Consider the following 19,365-nt stretch of genomic DNA (forward strand, 5'->3'; position numbering starts at 1 on the left):
AAGTCTCAGAGCTATTGAGGAATTATCCTTTCAAAGCGAGCAGAATGTTTTATTATTTTATATTCTCCTGCACCCCCCCCCCACACACACACACACACCAGCCTCCAGCTCCCCTGTCAGCTCAAGGAGAAGCTCTCCTAAACTCAGACGCACGTCAGCAGCACTGTTGACGCGCAACTTTGCCACGGGAATAGACAGATAAAAAGAGAGAGAGAATGAGCTGGACGGAGGGAAGATAGAGAAAGAAAGAGAGAGTGAGAGAGTATGCTAATATATGGTATATGCTAATGTGATATAACTTGAGGACTGTAAGTGTACACATACATAGGCATAGACATACCATGGATCCTGGTCCTTATCTCCCCTTGAATTGAACTAAAAATTGAAAGAGAGAGAGGAAACGAAACTGAATCATAATGATACATAGAAGAGGAAAGGGTATATTTTCAGATGATGGGGGCTGAAGCAGGCATTAAGAATTACGGTACCGATGAGAGAGAGAGAGATGAGTGTTTAAAAGATGAAGATGAAGTTACTCTTCTCATGGTTATTTTTTTTTTTTTTTTCAAGATGGAGAGAGAAACTTCAGGATGTGCCCTTGGGCGAAATTAAGCACCAAGGCCTTAATGAATTCCCCTTTTTTTTCCTCAGCATGTTGTCAGCGGAAGTTTCTAGAATTGGCTGGTATAGCGAGATAGAAAAGGGAGAAAAAAAGACTAAACAAACAGACCCCGCTGGGCGGAGAGGCTCCCCACAGCTGCAGGGGCCCCTCAGCTACCGCTGTGAACGCTGGAGACGCAGAGAGAGGGAGGGGGGGGGGGGGGGGGGGCAAATTAACACTGTCGACAGATTCAGTTCGGCAGCAGAGCAGGCAATTCACCCAGGGCCAAGGGAGGCGAACTTCGCTTGTGTGTGTGTGTGTGTGTGTGTGTGTTTGTGTGTGTGTGTGTGTGTATGTTTGAGCTGACTTCCATACTGGTAGCCAGGGCAGGCAAGGGCGAGAGAGGTCAAGGGAAGCAGAAGTAGTTGACTTTCCTGCACGAATAAATTGAAATAGATTGGAAAATGTCAGAAATGGTTCATGCAAACATTCTTCTTAAGACCATTGGTCTTTGTTAATGTGCTGCACACTCCTGCCTCTCCCTTTCATTTGTATTTTCTGTTTTAGTTCTTAGTTCTTTAGTTCTTCTCTGTGTGTGTGACACTGTGTTTTTTGTCAATGTGAAGCCACACATAGTTTTTGCTTTTGGTCATTTTTTGTCCGCTACAGCTGCTGTTCCAGGTTTCTGTGTCTAACTTTGCTTTAGGTACCCTAAAATATATTAAACATAAATGCAGTATTGTTTCAGTAGTCTGTGCTTAAATAGTCTATGGTGTTGTTGCTATGGATCCCTGTATAAAGATAATAATGATGTCATAATGAATGATGCCTGATTGGTTCACTCATTGTTGTTTTCATTGTTTTCAGCAAGGGGAATGGTGTGAACCAATCACGTTGCGACCCCCCAACGAGGCCACATCATCCACTCCAGTGCAGTACTGGCAGCATCATCCGGAAAAGCTCATCTTCCAGTCATGTGACTACGAGGCATATGTAAGTCATGATGACAATGGTGATGTGGGTGTTGACGTGTGGTGAGGGTGTGTATTTGTACTATGTTTTCTGTCAGTAATTACACTACAAACAAGCCACACACACACACCTTTTGACAGCAACCACTTCACTTGTATACATGTGTGTTATGTGTGTGTGTGTGTGTGTGTGTGTATGTGTATGTGTATGTGTATGTGTATGTGTATGTGTATGTGTATGTGTATGTGTATGTTTGTATACATCTGTGCATTGGATTCGAGTGCACTCCACCATCAGAAGACACTTTTGTTACGTAACCCCCCCCTCCCCCCAACCTTCTCTCAGTTATTCAGCGGTGAATAACAGCGTTTCACCCTTGGATCAATACCACTCCGCTTTTTGCCGTTATTTTCAGTACCTGAGTAAATTTAGACCAAAGGTTATGTAAAGCTGCCGCGGTTACGAACACGCAGACACCTGATTGGCTCTCTCTCTCTCTCTCCCACCACGGAGCGCCTCAATAACGCTGCGCGAGGCCGCGATTACAACCCCAGATGAAGAAGTCTGAAATGTGAAATTCACACAATGCGGTTATCTGGGAACGGGATCGCCTGTGTGAGCGAGGTGCATCCTGGGGGGGGAAATATAAAGATGATGGGGAGAGGAGAGGAGAGAGAGTCTGTCTGAGAGATTTTTTTTTTTTTTGTCTTTTTTTTGTTATCGTTTTTGTTGCTGTTGTTGCTGCTGTTTGCCGTCACCTCTGCGGTTCAGAGGGAGTTTAGTCCGGTGTTGGCAGTGGAGAGTTAGTTTATGGCGTCGTCTCTATGGCCTGACTAAAACTTCACAGCCCCGTCGTAAATCTCTAAAGGAGGTGAGAGGGGGGAAAGAATAAGAGGGAGATTTAGGTACAGCTGTCGTCGTAAGATAAATTTAACACAACTCGGTCTCCATCTTTTCTTCTATTTGTCTCTCTTCTCCCTCTTCTCTCCCTCTCCTCTCTCCTTCTCTCCCCCTTTCTCTCTCTCTCTCTGTCCTGTCTTTAAACTGTAGAGCTCTCCTCACTTCTCCTCTGTCTTCCTATCCCTCCCATCCCTTCCCTCCCTCTTTCTCCTTCTCCTCTCACCCTCTCTTTCTCTCTCTTTCACCCTTTCTCTCTCTCTCACCCTTTCTCCCCCCCCTTCCCATCTCTCTCTGACCTGTGGCACTGTCATCACTTCACCCCAGCTCATCTTTCTCATCTTGCCTTATTCATAAACACACACACAGACATACTGTGTGTACAGTGTAGTGCTTTTTAAGTGGTTATGTGATGTTTGTCTTTAGGGTATGTTTAGAGTTTATGTTTAGGAATGGGTTTGTGTTTTATGGTTGTGGAGTACTGTAGTATGGGCTAGAATTATAGGTCTTGTTTACGTCCATTGTTCTAGAAAACGTAGTGAATTAAATAACAACAACTGCACTTCCAATAAATTTATCTTTTATGTCATTGTGAAAGAGCCGTTGCCGTAAAAGGCATTAAAAGTCCTCCGTCATTGGAGCATCTGTGCTGTAATGTTATTAGTGCCCACTGCTTGCCATCGGATCAGGCATGTCTGAGGGCATAACGTAGTTAGCAAAGACCCAGCCTGCCCCCTCTGTCCTCTTACATGAGACACACACACACACACACACACACACACACACACACACACACACACACACAGATACACACACACACACAGATTCCCTGAGGCGCGGGGGTGAGTCGGTGTTGGTCTCGCCTGCAGCACGGCTGTATCCCAGAATTCCACTCTAATCGCCGCCCAACATCTGTGCCTCTTGCAGATCGCCCGTCACACCCCCTCTCCCGCGATAAGACATGACAGGGACAGACGGGGCCCCATTCAGGGCTTTTTTATTGTCTGACCATTTGCAACGAGGGCATATCAGGCCTTCAGTGGATGAATGTGGCCTCCTATCTTCAGCAGAAACATATTAAACGGCACTTCAGTCCCGTTAAAGGAAATTGGGAGATCACAGAGGAGGGTGTAGACGCCTGGTGCCATTCATTTATGGCGTCTTGTAAAACACAGTTGGGTCCTTCGCTGCAAGGGTAACCGATGTAATGGCGGTGGACTCGGAATAGATATGAGAAAGCTAATACATCTCAATTCACAGCAGCGTTTTGCTCCGTGCCTTTGAGAAAGCAGTAGCCAATTAAGCTTTGTAGGCTGTGATGACGCATTCTGGCCAATACCTGATCACTCAGACAATGACATCTCTATTACAGTCCCCAATGGTTTCCATAGTAATCAGCATCAGAGAGCTATGAGAGATAACATGTTTTGATCACAGAAGCACAATAATTGTGTCTGTTTTACCAATTCCATGCCTACTTCCTATATGTCTATTGTACTGTTTCTATATGGTATGCACTTTCTATTCTACCAATCCCAGATATTCTTGTGTCGTTTCTACTGAATCTATGCTGACCTATGTCCATTCTACTTTTTTTTCATCTGTTTTGTCCAGTCCAGTCTAGTAGGATGTCTTTCTGACATGCATGGCTTGCCATGTACACATTCATGAATCTGCTCCTCTTTATACTGGCTGTGAATGACCTTTGACTTGTGATGCTGTTTTGTTAGAGTGCTTCTGAACCCTTCTCAAGTTAATGTAGTTCAGTACATTACAAGTGTGTGTGTGTGTGTGTGTGTGTGTGTGTGTGTGTGTGTGTGTGTGTGTGTGTGTGTGTGTGTGTGTGTGTGTCCTCGTCCTCTCCTCTGCAGCAGGAGCCAGAGTCTCCTGAGAGCCACAGGGGTCAAAGGTCAGAGAGAGTAGTCTGCAAATAAGCCATGACAGCATGGAGAGGTGACATCAGCCACAGCTTCAGGGAGAGAGAGAGAGAGAAAGAGATAGAATGAAAGAGAAAAGAAGAAAGAGAGAGAGAGAGAGAGAGGTACATACTGTCTATTTAGAAAGTCAGAGAGAGAAATCGCGAGAAAGACAGTAGGAAGAGAGAGGGTGAGAAAAAAGAGGAGGGGTAAAAAACAGAGAGAGAGGGATATACTGTATATTTAAAAAGTCAGATGGAGAGAAATAGAACGGAAAAAGAGAGAGGGGGAGGGGGAAAGAGAAAAACGGGGAGATTGACATGCTATATATTGATTAAGCCGCACAGAAAGAGAGGAGAGAGAGATGGGATGGAGAGAGAGAAGCCAGACAGGGCTGGAGAGATTGTGTGGAAAAATAGGTTCAGACACAGAGAGCGACAGTGAGAGAACTCAGGTAAACGTGGCAGACAGGGAAGGCACAGGAGACGAGTGCTGACTGTAAGAGCACCTTATATACAACACACACACACACACACACACACACACATACACACTCACACGCACACACACACACACACACACACACACACACACACACACACACACACACACACACACAGACCACCCCGGAGTGCTGTTATGTTCTCATAAACACGTCTTCATTAAATCAGGCCGCTGCCAGCTGACACATCAGCACTAAACTCCGTCCTTGTTGAGTCGCGGCCGCCCACAGCACCAGCACCAGGCTGTCCGTGCCTAGAAATGCGCCCATGTGCTCTTGCCAGGACCCCCCTCCAAGGTTGTCCTACTGGCTGCCCGAATAAAATTACCCCCTCCACCCACCCCACCCACCCATCCGCCTTGGCACAGGGCCATGTACAGTTTGGCCCCGGGCCAGGACAGGAAATCACAGGAAGTGATGTGTACATGGTGATGTCGTCCAGGCGAGGCAATTTCTGATCTGTCGCTGTGTCTCAGACATGCAATCAATCAATCCACCCTCACACACACACACACACACACACACACACCTTATCGCTCTTCTGGACCTCATCAAGGCTTCTTGCGGCCCTGGACATGCCCAGCAATGGTTGGAGTGACTCCACTCCATCTTCACTGTCTCAGCAGCAGCACTGCTCCATCACACTTTAATTATTCACCAGGTTCCATCATGTGTGTGTGTGTGTGTTTGTGTGTGTTTGTGTGTGTGTGTGTGTGTGTGTGTGTGTGTGTGTGTGTGTGTGTGTGTGTGTGTGTGTGTGTGTGTGTGTGTGTGTGTGTGCACGTGCATGAGAGTGTATGTTCTCTACATCTCCAGCTACTTGAATCAAGGGTATCTTACATAGATGTTATTACGGTATTAGTGGAAACAGACCTGAGATTAGGCCTGTAATCCTTTTTTAATCTCATGTGACAATATGCCGTAGGTGCCAAGGAAAATCCTTATCATCATCATCATCATCATCACATTGTCATTGTGATTAATGTGTGAATGTTATGATATGTCCACAGTCTTAAGCCTGATGAAGATGTGTGTTTGTTTGTTTGTTTATGTGTTTATTGGTTTGTTTGTTTATTTGTTTGTTCCTTCCTCAGTATCTGGGCTCCATGCTGGTGAAGGAGCTGAGGGGCACAGAGTCAACACAGGACGCCTGCGCCAAGATGAGGGTAAGAGTCATGCCGTGCTAAATGACCCCATACAGTGATTATTATTATTATTATTATTATTATTATTATTATTACTATTATTACAAATAAAACGTATTATACTGGACTAGACAGTACAACCAGCAGACAGACAGAATGGTGTTCTGTTCCCTCCCAGTGCCCACTTTGTTGATATGCTGTAGCAGGAATGAGAGGTTGAGTGCAGTCTGAGGCGTAATGAAGCATTATTAAATATGAAGCATTTATTCAATTTCATAAATTGCCAGTGAGGCAGAGGTGAGGGAGCAGGTAGCAGGTCGGAGCAGGTAGCAGGTCGGAGCAGGATGATTAGCCCCGGTGACTCGGCAGGAGCCTCTCCCCTCCTCATCTAGTCCAGTCATGCCCAGCCACTCTCACCTGAAGGGCATTCACACACCTACCACAACAGGCTACAGCAACACAAGCACACACACGCGCACACACACACACACACACACACACACACACACACACACACACACACACACACACACACACACACACACACACACGCACACTCTCTCTCTGTTGACTTGCTCTATAGACACACACACACACACACTCTGTTGACTTGCTCTTCAGATACACACACACACCCACACTCTGTTGAGACCTGCATGGCCACTTCACCGCATCAAAGAAGGAATGCATGGTGGGAATGTACAGAAATTATCCCCTACTCCCACACGTCTCTCTTTCTCTCTCCATCTCACTCACTCACTCTCTCCCTTCTTTCTCTTCCCTTCTATCTCTTTCTATCTCACTTTCACTCATTCTTGCTCTATCTCTCCATCTCACTCACTCACTCTATCTCCCCTACCCCTCTATCTGATTCTATCTTGCTCTACCTCTCTTCCTTTCTCTCTTTCTCTTTCTCACTCTCTCTCTCTCTCTCTCCTTCCCCCTCTCTCCCAGGGGTGGCACTGCAGTGTGAATCTTCAGTCTGCACCAGTCCCTTTAAAATTCATGCGATCTGCCACAAGCCTTTCCCTTAGTACTCTCTCTCTTTCTTTCTCTCTCTCTCTCTCTCTCTCTCTCTCTCTCTCTCTCTCTCTCTGATTTGTTAATTCTTTTTATCACTTCTCTTACTCTGCCTCTCCATCTTTTTTCTCATCTCTCTCTCTCTCTCTCTCTCTCTCTCTCTCTCTCTCTCTCTCTCTCTCTCTCTCTCTGTCTCTCTCACTCTTTCACCCTGCTGATCTGCCCATTCAAATTAAACAACCAAAAACAAGTGCTAACACCTTAGACACCTCCTGGCTCTTTCTACAACCCTCTCTCTCTCTCTATCTCTCTCTCTTTCTCTCTCTCTCTCGCTCTCTCTCTCTCTCTCTCTCTCTCTCTCTCTCCCCCCCACACACACACACACACTCCTCCATGCCCCCTGCTGTACGCATACACATGTATATGTAAATCCACTGCAGTGCTCAGTGTTGCTGTTGCTGTGTGTACTTCCACTTCAGAACTATCTTCATCACAGCAACACTGCAGAAACTGCAGCAATGCGAACAAGTGCAGAGGTAGAGGACAGAGACAGGGTGAAACACACACACACACACACACACACATACACACACACACACACACACACACACACACACACACACACACACACACACATAAACAGAGAGAGAGAGAGGGAGGAAGAGGCACAGAGATAAAGATGTATAGTTAGCATACATGCCAGTCAGTAGCTACTTCAAAGGAATGCATAATGCTCTCTCCTTTGCGTCCTTGTCGCTGAAGTTGCTGACAGGGAGAAAGATGGAGGGAGAAAGTGAACAGAGTAGAAACCCAAGGCTGAGGAGCTCCCAATTCTGTCTGCTCACATCCTCTCAGAGGGAGGCCAGGAGGGTACTGATGGGCTGATATCACCATAGGCTTATGCAGACCTCCTGTTGCATGATAAACATTCTCAATTCAATTCCATTCAATTGTATTTAAATAGCGCCTTATTCCACTGGATGGTCATGCTCATACTCACCAGACAAGTGTGACTAAGTGTGTGTGTGTGTGTGTCCACACCTCAACATCCATGCATTACTTCTGATAATGTGTGTGTGTTTGTGTGTGCGCGCTAGTTCATGGTTAAGGATTGGTTTGTGCTGATCTCTCTATTCCTCTCCTCCACGTTCCAAGAAGTCGACAGAACAAATGAAGAAGGTGCCGACCATCGTTCTCTCTGTCTCCTACAAGGGGGTCAAATTCATCGACGCCACCAACAAGGTGAGAACAGCCACTGTTGACCAAACACCTCCGAGCAGTGCTAGTGTTTCAGATTTCACTGACTGGAAGCACATCATATTCACCTTTGGTTTATTTTCAATGTCTCTCTCTCTCTCTCTCTATCTCTCTCTCTGTCTCTCTCTCTCTCTGTCACTCTCTCTATCTCTCTCTCTGTCTCTCTCTCTCTCCCTCCCTCTCTCTCTCTCTCTCTCTCTCTCTCTGTCACTCTCTCTCTGTCACTCTCTCTCTCTGTCTCTCTCCCTCTCTCTCTCTCTCTCTCTCTCTGTCTCTCTCTCCCCCTCCCTCCCTCTCTCTCTCTCTCTCTCTCTCCCTGTTCAGAACATCATAGCGGAGCATGAGATCCGGAACATCTCGTGTGCGGCGCAGGACCCTGAGGATCTGTCCACGTTCGCCTACATCACCAAAGACCTCAAGTCCAGCCACCACTACTGCCACGTCTTCACAGCCTTCGACGTGGTGAGCAGGACACACTCGCATGCACACACACACACACACACACACACACACACACACACACACACACACACACACACACACACACACACACACACACACACAAAAAACACAGAGACTGCACTAGTATATTCCCAATACACAAAGCAATATAATAGTCGGGCAACACAATACACTGTTGGTAATCTCACAGAATGACACACACACAATTGTCTCAGTACTAATGCACAGATGAACTCTAACTGAATGACAGGCATAGCCACAGACAGAATGATATACATACTGTCCAACATCCCATAATATGGCATGTCGACATGCATACACCTGCTCTGTCTTTGTCTTTCTCTATGTCAGACACACACATACAGTACTCCCTCACACACACACACACACACACACACACACACACACACACACACACACACTTACACTAAATGTGCTTCATGTGTAGTGATTTCGGCTGAAAGCTTTGCAGAAGTACTTAGCCATGTTAATCTCTGGATGCTTGGCTGCGTGCACCATGTCAAGAATAATTGATGATTTTTCATGAATAAAAACCATGTTCCTCTCTCTCCTCTTTTCTCCTCTGTGTGTGTGTGTGTCCATGTTTGTGTGTGTGTGTGTGTGTGTGTGCGCACACTTGCCTCTATGTGTATGTCCTTATGGACATGTATGTTCATGAACATCTATACATTCTGTGTGTGTGTGTGTGTGTGTGTGTGTGTGTGTGTGTGTGTGTGTGTGTGTGTGTGTGTGTGTATGCATGTGTGTGCCTGAATGTGTGTGTGTGTATCTGTTTTGCCTGTCTGCATGTGTTTATGTACATATCTGTGCGAGTGTGTGTGTGTGTGTGTGTGTGTGTGTGTGTGTGTGTGCACATTTCTGTGTATGTGCATATCTGTGCATGTATGTGTGTGCGTGTGTACATGTGCATGTGTATGTGCATATCTCTGCATGTGTGTGTGTGTGTGTGTGTGTGTGTGTGTGTGTGCAGAACCTGGCGTATGAGATCATCCTGACGCTGGGCCAGGCGTTTGAGGTGGCCTACCAGCTGGCCCTGCAGGCGCGGAAGAGTGGCCACGGCTCCAGCACGCTGCCCGAGAGCTTTGACAGCAAGCCGGCCAAGCCCGTCCCCAAGCCCCGCGTCAACATCCGCAAGTCTGTGAGTGCCCTGCTCTACCAGCCAGCTGCCCGTCTCTGGATAGATCATCTCTTGCTCTCTCTCTCCACCTCTCTCTGCATCTGTCTATCTCTTTCTCTCTGTTTTCTCTATGCTATTTGGTTCTACCCTTCTTTTGGTATCTCCTCTGTCTCTCTCTTTCTCTCTTTCTGAAACACAGCCACTGTTACACAGGAACTCCATGCCATCTGTCATGCTGGTTCTTCACCCCTGTGTCTACTCCTGCTCGTGCTCTGACAGGATATCCAGCTACAGTATTTTATTTGTCCTGGTGCTTTCTGGGAGATGGAGTCTTCTATCACTGTATTCACTTGATGTTTCCATCCCACTTATACAATGCACTCAGTTGTATCGGAGGGCCATTTCTAGGTACAAGCTAGGTTACAGTACAGTACACTGGAGGGGGCATCATGTTGGAGGGTGGGGTGGGGGCATTTCATGGGACAGATATCCTGCCTTCTTTTGAAAATGAGGCTAGAAGCAGCCCTTGCAGAGTATGAATGTACTAAACACCATCTCACCATTAAATGATCACCACTAGACCTTGATGTCTCTCATAAATCATTACTGTGTGCAGGAATGTGTGTGTGTGTGTATGTGTGTACATGTGAGTGAGTCAGTCAGTCACTAAGTGCATTAGTGTGTGAATTAGAGTGTGAGTAAGGGAGTTTGTGTGTGTGTGTGTGTGTGTGTGTGTGTGTGTGTGTACATGTGAGTGAGCAACAGGAAGAGATTTTGAGCCAGAGGTACAAATAGCTCATGCAGGAATGGGCTTGTGCATATGTGCTTGTGCTTGTGTTTGCTTTTGTGCTTCTGTCAATGTGTATGGGTGTTTATGTGTGTACGTGTACAGTACGTGTATGTTGGTGTCTGTGATGAATGTTTGATGTGTAAACGCTGCGATCCATCTCCTGGCTCCTACAGTAACAGTCACACCCTGATGGACGAGCTCTGCTCACAGGAGCCGCCACCTCCAGCGCCCCCCCCCCCCCCAAGGGCCCCTCCCTGATCTCTCCTCCCCAGCCAGAGAGCACACCTGTCAGGCACACTCATTCACAACCCCCCCCCCCCTTTTCTCCATCCCTGGTTCCCCCTCGACGATACTGCGCTCCTTTCAAAAGCAGCCCATAACACACTGTCCCAGGCTGTTCCTGGAGTTATGCACTTGTGAAATGTCCCAGGCTGCTTCTGGTATTATGCACTTGGATTTCACACAATGATATGACCGCATTCAGAAGGCCAAAGGGGTTTAAAAACAGGCTCCGGCGTCTACTGTCTGGACCACAGCAATAGATACAGGCGGCGGAGACTCAGACCCTCCACAGACGAACATGACTTTCCCTTTCCTGCGTGCTGATCCTGATTTAGGTCAGGGGGCTGCTGGGGATGTTGTCGTCGTCCTGGTTTTGTGTGGGAGAGCGAGAAGGAGAGGGGCTTGTCATAAACAGCGCTGCACTAATTATGACAGGGCGGTTGCTGAGCGTGTGCTGTATTTTTGTATTAAGCCCACGGAGGACCTTTTGTGTGTGTGTGTGTGTGTGTGTGTGTGTGTGTGTGTACTCTATATGGAGACCAAGTGCTAATGGAAATATGAGGTCCTCACAGTAGGGTCTACACAGATATAGCCACAAAACCTGACACCCGAGGACAAGAGCTGTTATGTTTTATTTTGTGTGTGTGTGTTTGAGTGTTGTGTGTTGTATGTGTTGTGTGTGTGTGTATGTGTGTGTACTGGCGTTATTCTGCATATTCATGCCGTGGGTCTGGCCGTAATGATGGATGATATCATGTCTGCTGACAAGGCCATTAGTGGTTGTTCTTGTGCCTCTCTCTGCACACAAGAATGTGTATCTCTGTGTTGTTTGTGTGTGTGTGTGTGTGTGTGTGTGTGTGTCAGTGTGAGTGTGAGAGAGAGAGAGAAAGAAAGAAAGAAAGAAAGAGAGAGAGAGAGATAGAGTGTGTGTTTGTGTGTGTGTGTGTGTGTGTGTGTGTGTGTGTGTGTGTGTACTGTATGTGAGCGTGTGCGAGCGTGTGCATGTGTGTTTGCTTGCGTGGGCGTTGCAGCACCACACGGCCCTTGCTGACCTCTGTGACCTTGTGTTCCGCCCCTAGGTCATGCCCCCCACTAGCCGCTGGTCCCTGGGGCACATATACACCCCTCACCGGCCTCCTCTCCACCCTCCTCCTCCTCCTTCTCCTTCTTCCCGACTCCTCCATCACCCCCACAAAGTTCAATTTCAGGTCTCCTTTCGCGCTTCTCCTCTCCTCCTCTAACTTCTCTCCTTCTGTGTTGATTTGAACGCTCCTAATCCTTGTTTGCTTTGTTTTCTGTTTGCTTTGCGTTTGAGTTCTTTGGGTTGCTTTTCTCACTGTTTGATTTTAATTGTTTTTTTTTGTTTGTTTGTTTGTTGGAGTGGGTTCCCCCCCCCCGCTATTTGCTGTTTTTTCCGTCCTGGTTTTGTTTACCCCTCTAACATTAATTTCTTCAGTTTCTTCGTTTGATTTTTTTTCTATCCGTTTGTTTTTTCGATAAATGGCGTGGTCTTCCAATCCCATTCGTCTGCGTCTCTCACTGATCTAACACAAGAAAAGGAGTGTGTGTGTGTGTGTGTGTGTGTGTGTGTGTGTGTGTGTGTGTGTGTGTGTGTGTGTGTGTGTGTGTGTGTGTGTGTGTGTGTGTGTGTGTGTGTGTGTGATTCAACGAGCTCACATCTGATTTTAAACAAAAACCGTCCCCGTACTTAACCTTCAGACGTCTTGCCTGTATCTACACGCAGGTAATGAAAAGAACACTCAGATCAGTTAATGAAAGGCAGGCTCAGAGTATCAAATGAATAGCACAACAGTTCTCAGCTATGCACATTCAACTCTCCCTTTCTCCCCCTCTCCTTATCACAGGCTAGCTCAGACACGCTAGCTCTCTTGTCAGGGAAAGGAAAGCTCTTCCCCCGTTTCTCCTCCCAAAGATTAGAGGGTTTTTTTTCTTCCTCTCCGGCTGTGTGTTAGTCAGAGGTAGACGATCCGAAGGGATTATGATATTTAATATTAATGTATTTCCATATGGAGTGGAACAGATAGACAGATAGAGATTGCTTCATGAGCACCATGCCCCCCCCCCCCCCTTACACACACACTACATGTCTGATCAAGAGGGGTCTTGTACTGGCCTAAATCCTGGATGTGTGTGTGTGTGAGGGCATGTGTGTGTGTTTGTGGAAAAGAGAAATTCAGATGGTGTATGTGTATGTGCGTCCATGTATGTGTAGTGTGTGTGTGTGTGTGTGTGTGTGTGTGTGTGTGTGTGTGTAAGCCTCAGACGGTTTACACTTGGAAGTAGTATTTATGAACATGATTACTATGGGATGTTATAAGAGCAATGAGCTGAGAGGGAGAACTCCATGGCAACAAGAGGGAGGAAGCCTTTGATTGGTTGCAGATATGACAAGGGGGAGGTGCCTGGGTTAAGCTGTGACTTAAGTTATTGGTTAGAATCTGAATAAGATCCAGGGTTAGTAGAAGAGGATATTAAAAAAATATGTTTTTCATGGAAATGAAACTGTTTGTAGGATTAAAAAACAGATCAAGCAGAAGCAGATTTAAAAAGATGAACCATTTCATCCTGTGCCTGTTGGGCGTGCACGTCTGTGTGCTTCTGTGTGGCTAACCAAAGAGCTTAACCTTACTGTCTCTCTATATATTTGTGTTTTTCTCTCTCTCTCTCACTCTGTCACTCTCTCTCTCTCTGTCATTCTCTCTCTCTTACTTCTACCCTACCTTCTTTGTTCTTTCTGTCTCTCAACTGTCCTTCATATCTTCCTACATGTTTCCCTTTTCCTCCTCTCTCTCTCTCTCTCTCTCTCTCTAACCATCCCTCGTTTCCTCTCGTCCCCAGATGGAGCAGCCCTCAATGGACCAGAAGGGCCACGCCAACGTCCCTTGGATAGTGGAGCCCAACCAAGAGGCCAAGCGAGGCGCCAACACCAAGTATGAGACCACTATTTTCTAATATACACCCACTAGCCACTCCTGTGTGTGTGTGTGCCTTTCAGGGCGCGCCCTCTAGAGGCCCCTCCCCCTGCGGAGCCACGGGCCCCAGTGAGTGACCTGTGACCTGTCTCTCCGGCCGGCCCCACCCCCCTCCGCCCCGTTTACCGTGGCGTCTGCATGATGACGTTGCCGCTGTCTCTCTTTTGTTTTTCCTCTCTCTCTCTCTCTCTCTCTTTTTGTCTCTCTACGCTCAACTGCCTCCTTCTACTGCTCCTCTTTCTTCCCCCTTTTCCTCTTTTTCCCCCCCCTCTTCTCTCCTCTTTTCTTCTCTCCTCTCTTTTCTCTCTCGTCCGGCAGCGGGCTATGAGACTCAGACGCATGGTGGCCGCTCTCTCAGGCTCAGGCCCGCAGTGCTCACCCCCGGCCAGTAGAGGGCAGTCAGTCAGACAGTCAGGCCCTTCCACGCCCCCCCTCTACCCCCCAACTCAGCCCTGTGCTCTCACACTCTGGCCCCTGGACCGCTGACTACGCACGCGGCTCTTTACCTTTCGTTTAGTTGGGGTCGGGGTCTTGTTTTGTTTTGTTTATGATTTTGTTTATTATATGTTTTGCTCCTCATCTTTTCCTTTGGCATTTTCCCGATCCATTCCTTGCTTAGCACTGTTTCTTGGCTCGCCTCTTTCTCTATCTCTTGGTATCTCTACCTCTTCCGGTCATTTCCAAACCTCTTACCCCCCCGACTGCTCGAATGAGAAAACCGATCCATGATGCTGCTGAAAAACTAGCAATCTTTCTTTTTTTATCTCTAAGTTTCATGTTTTTCTTTTTTCTTTCCAAAAGACAGTGTCGGCCCTCAGTCAGTTGAGATCTGATGTTTTTTGGGGGTTGTCTTGGTAACCGGAGGAAATCAGAAGGGGGCTTGGCCCCTCATTTAAACTGAGAATGGAGAAAGGACTCTGAGCAAGAAAAATTTTTTTTTGTTTTTGTGTGATGTAGCACAAAAAATCATAAAAAGATCAGTGCTTGTCTTACATATATCTCATTTCATTCTGTTGATTTTTATCAGTCTCTCCTTTATTTCAAATCAAATATTTTTTGTTGTCAAAGTAAATTTTTTGGCAAACCGTAAAGTGATTTGGTTGAGAGAATCAGACGTTATTTTTGCTCAGCTTGAGAAAGCGCTAGCTTTTCTGTGTCAAGATGGTATACAGATTGAGTACCTACACACAGAAATGTGTTGAAATGTGTAATCAGAAAGAAAATTGTTTTTAAAAAATGGGGAAATATTTTTCCCTTCTTAAAAAAAAAAAAAATTACAATATGCAGTGGTAGATTTTTGAGAGCATGGTGGCCATGTTGGATGTGGTGAGGAAGGGAAGGGGGGGCCGGCTGAGAGGTGACGTATTTGAGGGACACTCTGGATAAGTGATGTCATCTCCTCCACAGGGCAATGGCGGACGCCCATGTCTATTACTCTGGAATGCAAAGAATGTAGCCAGCCCTTAACATGGACCCTCTCACACATACAATGCAAAAGGACCACAAACATGGACCCCTGTCTCTCTGTCACAAACACACACACACACACAAAGAAACGTGTCAAAGGACTACAAACTTTGGATGCCTGTTTTCTCTTAAACGTGTCAAAGGACTACAAAAATGGACTGCTGTTTGTCAAAGTGGCAAAGGACTACAAACATGGACGCTCTCAGGCGTTGACATTCAATTAAAAAGTTTACTTCAGATGAAGACTTCGTCACTTGGTGTCAAAATGAATAGACCCAAAGACTAAATGCCTTTCTCCCAGAATACATGTACCCACACTCATTCATACATACAGTACGTACATACACACACACACACACACACACACACACACACACACACACATGCAAGCAAAACTATACAAACATACATTTTAAGGATTGCACACTAACAGATATTTGTTTGATTTGAATGTAAACGTTAATTGAGTCTGACCACAAGAACTGCAGCTGCCGAGGAGACAAACAAACCCCCCCAGGCAAAAGTTTGCTGTGGATATTCTTTTTTTTTTTTTCTGGTAGACTCGTGCACACACACACACACACACGCCTCTTTGCTCTCTGAACAAAATAAAAGCAAGACTACACCTCTGTATCTCTTAAGGGGAGTGGCATGGAAAAAAAGATTGCCTGGTTTGCCGTTTCAGTACTTCTGTTGTTTATTTTTATTTTTTTTTCTGTTTCATTCTCTTGTTTGTTTATTTTCTATCCTTCCCTTTATGATAAACAATACAATATGAATATGCACAATGTGAATGGACTCACCGCATGGAACTGGTATAACAAAGAGACATGTAAGTGCTGATATCACCTAGAGTGGTCTGCAGACATGAGTGGCATGTCTTTAGCAGATAAATGTTCATATTGAGAGACGTTTTAAATGTTTAATATGAGATTCTATTACTGTTAATTATAATTCTAATTATTGTTGTTGTGCAATTCTTGTCTAATGTTGTCTCAATGTTACATTATTTTTGTATGACATGTCAAAAAATTGGGCTACAGAACAATAGCCATTTTCAAAGAAGATTAAAAGATATATTATAGTATTGGAAGATGGTAAGTGGGTTGGATTTGGATTTCAGGTGAATACTTACTTCAGCTACCATGGGGCTGAACTATTACCTTCAAGCAGATGTTCCTATTTTGACGCAGTATTACTGTATGACTGACCATAGCTCACGTGTACATAAATATTTTGCCAATTTCATTGTTCATACTTGTAAGGTAGTTTAAAAAAAATGAGTTTGCATTACAAACGCACTGGAAAGCAAAGATGGTACCAAAATCAAAGGTCAAAAGATTAAAATAAAAAAGATAAAATGAAAATCTATTTGTTACATAGAGATTGTATGGCTGATGGGTGGGGAGTGTGACATTATTTCGACAGACTAACAAACATACACACACTCGGGCTTCCAGAGTAGGTTTACAGTATATGTTAATTTAATTTATATACATGGAATAAACCGGAATTGTACAACCAGGAAACTGCTCCATATTCACACACACACACACACACACACACACACACACACACACACACACACACACACACACACACACAGTGATGTCTACGTCAGCCTCCTGAAGCATCACAGACGGAGGAAAGAAGTGATCTCATAGCATCACCGGCTGGTACAGTATCTTTTGGGCAGTTGCCCAGGCCCAGTTGCCCAGGCTACACCCACATGATGAAATGTTTAGATTTTTTAAATTGCCATCAAGTACATCATATATCATAAAAAACATCCAGTATTTAAAACAACATACAAAAAACAATAGATAGATAGATAGATAGATAGATAGATAGATAGATACTTTATTGATCCCCAAGGGGAAATTCAATATCAATATCATGTATGCAAAAGCGGTGCAAAAAACGGATATGCCATCACAGTTCTCTTCTCACTTTCCTTAGACTGAATGCCACATGCCATGTTCAGCCTTCTTCTGGATGTAGGGTCCTATGACGACATATTGATAGATGTTTGATTAGTAATGGTAAACATCAAGCAGTAACACTAATTACAAAATGTATTTAATTCCGGTAATGCTGAAGAAGAGTGTACTGATTAATCATGTTTCTTGGTATCCTAAATGAAGCTAATCTATGAGTTATGAAGTATATGTTCATGTTAAGCCTGCTAATGGATATATATAGTGTATAAGTATATATATAGTGTATATAGTATATAAGTGAAGCCCCATAATTATCAAAAGTATATGTTAAGCTTATGTTCAGTGTTCCATGTTTGACTGAAACTCTCTAAAGCTCAGAGGGGGAACTTGAATATACAGCATTATCTAAGATTTTTGACGCAATGTAGTCATGAATAAACAGGTTGACATCAAAATATGGCTGATAGAGGGGGTCTGCCACTGAGTACTGACATCTCCTGTTCCAAGATGGAACCTGTGGAAACCCCACACTCTTAAAACAAATGTGTTGAAAATAACACAACTTGTTTTTAACACATCTCTAACACATCAATAGGGATAATTTGTTTCAAACACATTGGTTTTGTTATTTGTTTTAAGAGTGTGGATAGGTGTTGAAAATAACACAACTAGTGTTATTTTTTTAACACATCTTTATGTCCAGATAGGAACAACACATTGGTTTTAAGAGTGCATCACCACCCCCACCTTTTGTTTGTCTTTCCGCAAATCTTTCGGCTTCTGTGAAGACGACTAAATGGAATGTGCAGGAGCTCAGGCCCCTCTGCAGAAAGTCCTCTCGACTGCCGATAATGAGGCGTGAGGTTTGGCGCACAGCACGGCGAGAGGCGTGCGTCTCTCATCTACCCACTCAGATGTGCCAGGGTTCATTCTCCCTGAGTGTAAGTGTGGTGTGGTGCATCGTGCAAGCCAAAAGACAACAACAGCAACCTCTGCCAACAGATGGTTAGGAAGAATGAGCACAACTTAACAGCATTGCTGATGCCAATCTGCAACAAGGGTAAAAAGTGTGTATCTTGCTAAAGAAGGGCAGGTCATTCTCTCCTTCCAGAAAAGTGAATGATAATGAATGCAATGATTGTACTTTTCATGATGTCTTGTGAAGACCGTGATGGAAATTAGTCTTCAAATGGGATGATATATAAAGCATATTTTCACAGATTAAATCAATTACTATCTGTTTCGTCACTAAACAGAAATACATGCACAGCCAAAAAATCAGGTTCTGGTTGGTAGCAGGAACATAGGATTGAAAATCAAGGTGAACCCCCACATCCTGCGATTAACCTCTCAACAAAAAGACATTAAATGCAGTGTGAGGTGGTTAGTTTTGATTTCAGAATCTGTCCATTTTTGTTCATGCATGGTTGGTGGATAAGTAAGTATTTACTTGTACTTGGAGACCTGGATGAAATACACTAGACCTCATAGCACAGACCATGCAGACTGTCAGCCTGTAAACATTAGCACTGATGTCATGATGCAGAAGTTGTCCACACCTGCCTGGCCTGCCTGTCATGCTCAGAGAGGTCTGTTATGTCTGTCTGCGAGAAGTGAATCTGCAGCCTTTATGTGTCCTGTCACAGCCAATTCAGCTCAACATGCAGACAACAGGCTGCTGGGGTGATGTGTTCTGACACCGCAGCAAAGATGCAGTGCGTGTGTGTGTGAAAGAGAGAGTGTATGGTATGTGGGTATGTTAATGTGTGTGTGTGTGTGTGTGAGAGAGAGAGCGTGTGTGTGAGAGAGAGAGGGCATAGCCTTAAGAGCAGTGAAAGTATGGTGGTTGTGAACGTGTGGTGTGACATGCCTGCTGAAAATTCATTTTCTATGTGTCTCCTGCAAACCCTCAGGTCTGTGTGCCAGCATGCCATAGCTGCCCCACTAAATCCATTTGACTGGTTGTCACATTTAAGTTTAAAT

At 45.1% G+C, this 19,365-nt stretch overlaps 1 protein-coding gene across 5 annotated transcripts in view; it reads left to right on the plus strand.

Moving 5' to 3' along the window:
* Positions 1 to 16,529, plus strand: part of anks1b (ankyrin repeat and sterile alpha motif domain containing 1B) — a 276,364-nt gene extending 259,835 nt beyond the window's left edge. For 3 of the 5 annotated variants that reach the window (XM_076296680.1, XM_076296684.1, XM_076296685.1), the window contains 7 exons: positions 1,469 to 1,594; positions 5,983 to 6,054; positions 8,209 to 8,295; positions 8,635 to 8,772; positions 9,764 to 9,931; positions 13,842 to 13,933; positions 15,383 to 16,529. In XM_076296680.1, the coding sequence (XP_076152795.1) occupies positions 1,469 to 1,594; positions 5,983 to 6,054; positions 8,209 to 8,295; positions 8,635 to 8,772; positions 9,764 to 9,931; positions 13,842 to 13,933; positions 15,383 to 15,431 (732 nt within the window). In that variant the 3' untranslated portion in view covers positions 15,432 to 16,529. Of the gene's footprint in view, positions 1 to 1,468; positions 1,595 to 5,982; positions 6,055 to 8,208; positions 8,296 to 8,634; positions 8,773 to 9,763; positions 9,932 to 13,841; positions 13,934 to 14,776 lie in introns of all 5 variants that reach the window. The other 2 variants (XM_076296682.1, XM_076296681.1) reach the window with 2 other exon arrangements.
* Positions 16,530 to 19,365: the final 2,836 nt, after the last annotated feature.

This window comes from Alosa pseudoharengus, unplaced genomic scaffold (assembly GCF_046254945.1).
Source record: "Alosa pseudoharengus isolate Yale_2024_CS ecotype anadromous, Long Island Sound unplaced genomic scaffold, YU_APseudo_1.1 YU_APseudo_1.1_scf_20, whole genome shotgun sequence".
Classification (NCBI taxonomy): domain Eukaryota; kingdom Metazoa; phylum Chordata; class Actinopteri; order Clupeiformes; family Clupeidae; genus Alosa; species Alosa pseudoharengus.